This window comes from Plasmodium cynomolgi, chromosome 4 (genome assembly GCF_000321355.1).
Source record: "Plasmodium cynomolgi strain B DNA, chromosome 4, whole genome shotgun sequence".
NCBI classification, from domain to species: Eukaryota; Apicomplexa; class Aconoidasida; order Haemosporida; family Plasmodiidae; genus Plasmodium; species Plasmodium cynomolgi.
In genome coordinates, this window is record NC_020408.1 from 415,443 (window position 1) to 424,142 (window position 8,700).

The 8,700-nt window shown below is 44.8% G+C and overlaps 1 protein-coding gene across 1 annotated transcript; it reads left to right on the forward strand.

Annotated features, from left to right (window-relative positions):
• Nucleotides 1-1,178: 1,178 nt before the first annotated feature.
• PCYB_041980 (hypothetical protein) lies at nucleotides 1,179-8,044 on the forward strand (the record flags this gene model as incomplete). The annotated part of the gene is made up of 2 exons (XM_004225349.1): nucleotides 1,179-3,638; nucleotides 3,737-8,044. The coding sequence occupies 2 exons, from the start codon at nucleotides 1,179-1,181 to the stop codon at nucleotides 8,042-8,044; spliced, it is 6,768 nt and encodes a 2,255-aa protein (XP_004225397.1).
• Between the last annotated feature and the right edge of the window lie 656 nt (nucleotides 8,045-8,700).

Genomic DNA, 8,700 nt, shown 5'->3' on the forward strand with positions numbered 1-8,700 from the left:
GCAAAGAGAAGCGTTTTCTTGGTATGCGCAGTTCCTCCCCGCGGGGTAGCCCCCACTGGTGGGTTTCTGAGCGATGCACGCCAAGGGGTGTGGGGTGGGCAAGTGCCCCAAAAGTGGTCCTCCCAAATGAGCATAAGATTTATCTCCGCCGTAGCTAACTCCTTTTTGCATAACGTACACATCAAGTAGGACACTCACATGGGTAGTCTTATTTTTTTTTTTTTTTTTTTGTGTACCTCATTATATTTGCAATATTTTCCAGAGAAAAAATGCCACGCACGTAACCACCATTGTAACCATACGTGTAAGGCTCTCCTTCCCAATTGGGGCTAAACGGGAGGGATGCTTTATCCCCCCGTTCTGAGATACCTGAAGAGAAGAAGCTTTGGCTAAGTGAAAAAAAAAAAAAAATTCTCCCTATTAGCACCCCTTTTTTGTGCATTGCGCGGTGTGCGAAGTTGAGAATGCGAGTGATTCATCCCGAGAAGGGAAAAAAAAAAAAAAAAAAGGAAAGAAAAGAAAAGAAAAGAAAGAAAAGAAGGAGTAAAGAAAGAAAGGAATAAAGAAAGAAAGGAATAAAGAAAGAAAAGAAGGAGCAAAGAAAGAAAGGAGTAAAAGGCGCAGCGAAACGAGGGATAAAGGAACCGAAAAAGACAAAAGTGAAAGGCCTTGGAGAAGTCAACTAACAAAATTTGCTTCTGTTGGGCGTTTCCCGTGGGCGAGTTTAACCGAAGCAAGCAAGAAGGAGAAACGGGCCTTCCGAAGAGGAACACCTATGCATATTGTGCCGGCGTATATAATGCTAAGTGGTCTCCTCCGCAAGACCCGTTAAGCACATTTTGTTTCCACCCCCGTGGTTCAGAAGTTCTGTCACTCCATATTTTATTTTTTTTCTCCACTTTTGGCACTCGTCAAAATTATTTGGTGGAGATTAAACCTTACCAGGGGTAGGCTGGGAGGACAAGATAAGCAACCGAGTGGGGGTTCCCTTTTGCCCCTAGTGGGATCTAGTCCGTGCAGGTGGACCCCCCACACTAGCGCAGTAACACACTAGCGAAGTAACACACAGGCGCAGTAACACACTAGCGAAGTAACACTCTAGCGCAGTAACACACAAGCGCAGTAACACCCCCCTATCGTACCCCTTTACGGTAGCACGAAGTCAATATCGCATCGAAATGTCCAAAGTAGGCGAAAAGAGCTACGAACAGAGTGAAGAAACGGAGGAGGAGAAGCTGAAGGGGAAAGGTCCCCCCCGGAAGAATAGAGGCAGCTCGACGGGCTCAGAGTATTCAGATGATGATGGGGGGGTAAGCGAGGAGGGGGAGGACTTCGATGACGAAGAGGACTTGGATGGCGAAGCGGACGTGGATGAAGAAGCGGACATGGATGACGAAGCGGATTTGGAGGAGGCGGAGGAAGACGGGTTGGAGGGCCGAAACCAGGAAAGCGAAAAAGTGGAAGAAGACATTTTCAACGAAAATAATTTGCTGCATGCAATAAAAACGAGAGAAGTCTTAGAGCAGGAGATCCTTGTACTCTTTAGCAATATGCTAAAAAAAGAGGTGGTGTTAAACAAGGATTTGAAGAGTACAAGTCGGGAAGAGATATCGACATACAAAGGAGAGCATGTGGATGATGAGCACACATTGGAGAGGAATGATAAGGGAGGTGCAAACAAAAAGAAAGAGACAGAAAAAAAATCAAATTTGAAGATAAAGAATAAAGACCTGTACAATTTTATATACAGTAAGATGAACCTAAGTGCAAGGGAAGGAACAGACAAGAAGAGGGAGGATAAAGGAGCGGAAGGCACGTTTGCCGAGTCGGGTCTCTCCAGAAAAAAAAGACACGCAGGTGGTAGTAGAAGCCGCAGTAGTAGCCGCAGTAGTAGCGGCCACAGCAGTGGTAGCAGCCGAAGCAATCACAGTCGCAACCGCAACCACAACCGCGATCGTAACCACTTGGAAAAAAGTAATCAGGTTAAAAAAATGGCTAACATCCAGCAAGTAGAAAAAGAACACTACATCCTAGACAACAACGTGGTGAATATACTGAACGATATTAACACCTACCTTAGAAGAGAAAGAGAGTATCTGAATCGGAAATTTGGAAATCATGTAGATTCCACTTTTAAGAACCCAATGTATGTTACTCTCTATATATATAATAACCAAATTTTAAAGGACATAATTTTACAGATGATCAATATTGTTAAAAACGAATTCGATAGCTCCATCTATAGAGATATCGATGAGACTATGTTGACAAGAAATATATTCATTTTGATTAACCATCTTACTTCTCGACCCAGCAAGGAGTGGTTCGATTACTGGAATAAGCATATGCCAACGTTTAATAATAAGAGGAGCGAATTTAATGTATATAATTATCTCCAAATTGAGAAGAACGAAAGGAAAGTATTTTCTGGAGTACTAAAGAATGATATTTATTTTAAGGAGCTACAGAAACGGTCGAATATTATTGAGCAGTATCAAAATGGGCTTCAGAGTTTGAAGTGCCTTTTGTCTAGTAGGAATTTTTTAACTCTCCTAAATGAGTTTAGGTACAACTGCCAACTGTTTATCGATGCTGATTATCGAGGCATTGAGGAGAATGAAAAGGTTTTGGAGATGCAGCGGAGGGACGCAGAGCTCATTGAGGAGAAGGCCCGCCTCAAGGAGGAGCTGCAGTTCTGTCGGGAGCGCCTCAGGGGGGGTGAAGCAGAGGATAGCGGCGATGGCGAAGCAGAGGATAGCGGCGATGGCGAAGCAGAGGATAGCGGCGGTGACGAAGCAGAAGATAGCGGCGGCGACATCGATCGTGGCGATGGTTGTGACCCCCCCGAGGGTGAAGAAGCCAGCCGAGGGGAGGGTGCCGCCAAACCGAGGAGGACGAACAAACTCGTGCGGAACAAAATCACCAACCTGAAGAGGCGAATCGACGAAATCAACGAGGAGCTACTCGAAGTGGCCAATTTCTTCCTGGAGGACAAGAAGAAGCGAGAGAGGTTGGTGCACGAGTACAGGGAGAACGTCTACTTGGTGCGCAGCATACTGACGCAGGTCCTGGGCATTAGGAACCCCAGGAGAAGCAACGCCATCAACTCCAGCAATGTGCATTACGTGATTCTGCAGAACGTGCTGGGTAGCCACAGCGCCCTCACTCTAATCATCGAAGAGATGAGGCATCTGTTCGACAGGGAGTTGAAGAAGTACGAGAGCGAGAAGAACATTCACATCCCCTACTTGAGGCAGAACACGATGAAGGAGATATGGGACTACGTGAGGCTCTTCTACAACGTCGTGTGCTACATCGACCCGATCGACTTGGTCCGGTCGCTCACTCACCAAGTGTCGGCGGGGTGTGCAAGCGGTGGTAGAAGCGGTGATAAAAGCGGTGATAAAAGCGGTGGTAGAAGTGGTGATAAACGCGGTGATAAAAACGACGATAAACGCGGTGATAAACGCTGTGACAGAATTGGCGGCTCAGTCGGCGGCACAGCACGAAACCGCCTCTCTGCGAAGAAGGCGCCCGCCCCCAGCGCAGCAAAGAGAAGCAGCCTGCTGAACCCGAGGAAGAACAACCAAATGATCATGCACCTGTCCAGGATAAACCCACTGCTAGCGAAATCTAAAGTTAGAAAACCAAATGAAGAAAAACACATGAAAAAAAAAAAAAAAAATTCATAGAGAGAAAAAATTTAATAGATCATTACGAAAACTTCTCCTTTGAGGATTTATCCTTTGATATATTCGAAGAGAAGAAGGCAGGGGGGGGAGGGTCTTTCCTCAAAGGGAATATCCTAGACACATTCAACCACAGTAACCTGTACCGAGTGCAAGAGTTCTTAAACAACATAATAGGAATAAATGAAGAGTTCGAGAATGTATACGAAGGGAACAGTCACGAGGGAGGTGGACATGAAGACGATGATGGGTTCAATTATTCACTCAAGGTTTTTTTAAATGTTTGCATTAAAGATCTCAGGAGGTGTATAGTCGAGTACTACAACCATCAGTGGGATATAAAAATTATTCTCAATATACACGCATGGATTGTTACATATTACACCAATTTTTATCTCTACGAGAATAGGAAGCGACTGAACAATTGTCGAAAGGGGAAAGGGATTTCCAATAGGTATTCATCAGCTAGCCATTTTTACAACGGGGATGAAGAACCCATAAAGGAAGGAAAACACACAGAAGATCAAAGTACTCTGTTCATATCCAGAATTCAGATGGTCCTAGGAATGCAGGCATATATAGGAGATAACAGTATCCACTCAGAATTCCTGTGTGATACTTTCCAAAGGTTAATAAGGGAAGAAAAAATGAAAAAAAATAGTAGCAAAATAATTCTATGCTGTTTGAGATGTCTACATGCAGATCTAAGTCTAATAGATCTACATGCTCTCTCCACTGATGATAATGTGAAGTCCATTTGTAAATCTTCTTTGGATAATTTTTTGAGGAGAAATATCCTAAATAGCTTAAGTTGGATTTTAAAAAATTTCAAACTGATGAGTCACGACAGGAGCATATTCACCTACGCTCTTAAGTGTGCCCTGATGATAATCGAGTTGCTCAAAAAGTTAGGTGGTAGTACATACATCATGAAGGGGGGTAACAAAATATACGACGAGGATGAGGAGGAGGAAGAGGAAGAAGTAGACGAATTGTACAACTCGGATGGAAGTGACAACCAGCATGGGGATTCCAAGAAATATGGAAGAAGTGGCAGAAATGGAGGAAGTGGCAAAAGAGGGCAAAACGCAAGCAGAGACTACGATGCCGAAGCGATTGAAAGAGTCAGTGTAATGGATTTAATAGAAGAAATTTATAGCGGAAAAATTGTAAATACATGCATGCACATTATAGAAGAGTACAAAAGAAATAGCATCCAAATTAATCACCTAATCATTACCTACTTTGAATTTCTACTCAAATTTAAAAACAACGATTACAACTTTTTACTTTTTTTCGACATGAAATATTTTATCATTTTCATGGATATAATAAATGATCAAGAATGTTATACAAACCCTAGATACCATTGGATTGCTTCCTTTTTTGAAAATTTGGTAGCTTGTTTTTTTAAGTTGAATAGTAACTATTTCCTACCGGTGGAACTGTTCTTTAGCAAAGCGATAAATAGAAACCTTTTCAGTTTGTTAAGTGAAAAATATATGCTGTCTATTTTTAGCAACTATAGTGAAGGGAATGACCACTTTGTATTCGAGGAATTAAACAAAGGGATGCACATAAATGATATTTTTATGGAGATGAATAGTCGAAAGAGGTTAGAATCACTGGAGTGGTCAGCTGAAGATATTGAAAGTTTGAAGATCTACTTTAAGCAGTTCAAACATATGCATAATTTCTTGCCATTCATTAGTGAGATGCTCAACAAATCCTCTAGCAGCGTGAAGAACCAACTTATTTTTCTCAATTATATGGACCGCAGGGGAAATGTCATCGATGACGATGTGGACTACGACATGTCTTACTCGTCCGACAGTTCTGGGGGGGAGACGGACGCAGGGATGGGAGGCGGGATGGGAGATGAAATGGATGACGAGGTGGACGGCGGGATGGATGACGAGGTGGACCGCGGGGTGGACGCCGAAACCGGGAAGGGGGTAGACACGGAGGCAGACACAGAAGCGGAGTCCACCACCCCCAGAAGCCCATGCCGTGCCGCTACCCACGAGAGGAGGAAGGCCAAGCAACCGCTCCTCTACACTGTATACAAGCTGAAGAAGCTGAACCAAGTGCAGGAAAAAGAGACAAATCTGACCTCCAATGGAATCAACTGCAACGTGGACAGCGTGCTGGAAGAAGTTAGCTCTAATTTGAAGTCCCTCTACGAATTGAAGAAGCTATCGAAAAATAAGTTTTTCAGCTATAAGGCTCTCCTGTTTGATATTCCACTTAGCATTTCATCGGAGTTACTCGAACATAACAGCTTTAAAAAGCTACTCAGCTTGATTGGGTTCGTGTATAAAGAAAATAGCGACGAGTGGGTTCTGAATGAACACTTAGATGTGGACATTTTTAGGAGTATTGTTGAAAAGTGCGAGGAGTTGTTTCCTCTCTCCTTGGAGGAGCTGCGGGGCAGGTTGCGCGCCCCTGAGAGGGACAAGGTCTCCCAGGGGGGCGATCTCAGTCATGATGCTCAAGGGAGTGACAAGGACGATGTGGGAAAGCAGCACCAACCGCGGGGTGACACAAAAGATGGCACGCTGCATAGCACATCTGACAGTGTACATGGCAGTGTACATGGCAGCGTGCCTTCCCACAGCGACGAGCAGCTGCACCTGATGGAACCCCCCAAACTCAAGGGGACATTCGCCCTCCTCAAACTAATGTATGACCTGTTCATATCGAATGAGGATGACTTCAGAATTTTTTTCAACGACCTGGTGAACCTGATTAGAGACAAATTTAGTTCCCTTTTCCAGAGCAGAAAAACAGAGGGGGACACAAACGAAAGGAAGGACCTCAATACAGAAAATGACACATCTGCTTCGACAGCTAGCCAAAAGAATGATCCCAATTTAGATAAGTACACAATTTTTCTAGAACCCAAAGATAGACAGGTTCTGAGAAGATGTCAAAAGAAACAAGTCCTTTCAGAGTTGCTGCAATATCTCTGGGTGTACCTCTCCAAATCGGAGCATCTCATCATTTCCAAGCACATAAAAGAAAAAGATTTTTCTGAACGCTTCCGAGTGATTAATAACTACAAGACCTTGGGGGTATCGGAAATTGAAAGCATCATACGTCAGAAGCAATTCGAAATAGATGAGAAGAAGAAACAAAAGAAGGAGACTAAACCGACGTCGCAACAGAAGTTTTTTTTTATAAAGCGTGTTTGTGAGTATCTGCACAGAGTGTATGTTCCTGCCAATATGGGTTCGATGAGCACTGGTCGGAACTGCCCCCTGAATGAGACGTATTTCGGGGGAGACAAACTTCTCACGTGCATTTATGAGAAGCTGAATTCTTGGAATTCCAAGCGGAGCAAAAAAAACGACGACTCGCAGTGCTTCGCCTTAGCTGCTATGGATTTGCTAAGCTACATCGTCACTCCGTCGGAGGTCAACCCAGGGGTTACCGCCACCACTGGCACCACCACTGGCACTACCTCTGCCACCACCGCTGACACCACCGTAGCGCCTCTCCCTCAGAGCGTTGACCCGGATTCTTTCCTCCCGTTAGTTGAAAACATATGTGTCGCTTTGAAAGCCTCGGAGGAAGAAGGGGGGGTCCTAAAATGGCATCCCGAGCAGGTGCAGAGACAGTGGCTGAAAATTATGCTGAAGTTATTTTACAACGTGCTCTACGATAGTGAGTACAACACCGTGGGGAACCTCTTCCTCGAGTATAGAAACATTAAGGAGATTCTCAAGGACAAGTCGCTGGACTTTTTGTCTCCGCAAGGGGGGGCAGGAGTAGCGGCAGGAGTAGCGCCGGAAGTAACCGCAGAACTAGCGGCAGGAGCAACCGACCTGTACAGTGGCATGGAGGAGCTGCAGAAGGAAGACCCCTCCCAGCCGTTCACCGACGAAACGTATTTGGTGAGCACGCAGTACGAGGCACACACCGGCGAGGCGCCATCGAAGAGAACCTCTCGAGCCGGAGGTGCAACCGCAGATCAGAGCAAAATCGACGAAGCCCCGAGTACACCTGACGCCATTCCGAGCGAACCCCACTCCAGGGAAATTCCACTCAAACCAATCGCCCCACATAAAAGAAAGCTGGGTGACATACATGCAGAGGACTACTCGGAATTCTTCAAAAAGAGGAAGCTGCAAAATGCGTACGTCAATATGTATAGGAAGAATCGGAAGAGCATCATCGACTCGCTGCTTAAAAACAAAAATATCGCACAGTACAAAGAGAGTGACATTATCAATCGGGTCAAGCAGGTTTTCATAAAGGCTCGGCAGATGGCTTCCACGGGGGTAAGCAGGAGTTTGTGTGAAATAGTTTGCGTGCAGGAGTTTGTGTGCAATAGTTTGTGTGCAATAGTTTGAGTGAAATAGCTTGTGTGCAATAGCTTGTGTGCAATAGCTTGTGTGCAATAGCTTGTGTGTTTTTACAGATGGGGCGTCTGTGCGGTGTCGCGCCTACCAGCTTGACTGCCCCTTCTCTTGCCCCACTGTTACTGCCCCCTTTAAAAAGGCAAAGCGAAAGAACGAGAGAACCATCGAAGGGGCTACCTCAATCGATAAGCTTTTGTCCCGGTCCTACAAAACATGACCCCGTCTTTCTCACTGCCCATTCTCCACCCCTTCTTCTGTAGGACCTTCGCAACCGATGGAAATCTCGCGATGACGTGAAGAGGATACTCCTGTTGTAAGAAGGGCCATGGGTACACAGAGAGGGAAAAAAGGGAAGACTTGGATCCCTGCCCATGGGGAAGTACAATCCTTTTGGCATTCCCACCAAAGCGAGCACTTCCCACCTCCCTATTTTGTACTTCCAACGGAGCAAACCTTTCCTGCTTCTCCCCTTTGCACCACTTAACAATTTTTTTTTTTTTTTCTCATCACTCAAAATAAGGTAAACTCAACATTCGCGTTTTAAAAGGTTCTTTTTTTTTTTCTTTTTTTACTTAAATGGCTTGTACACAAAAGTGATTAAAAAAAAAAAAAAAAAAAACACCACGCAGGGGAAAAATAAACCCGAT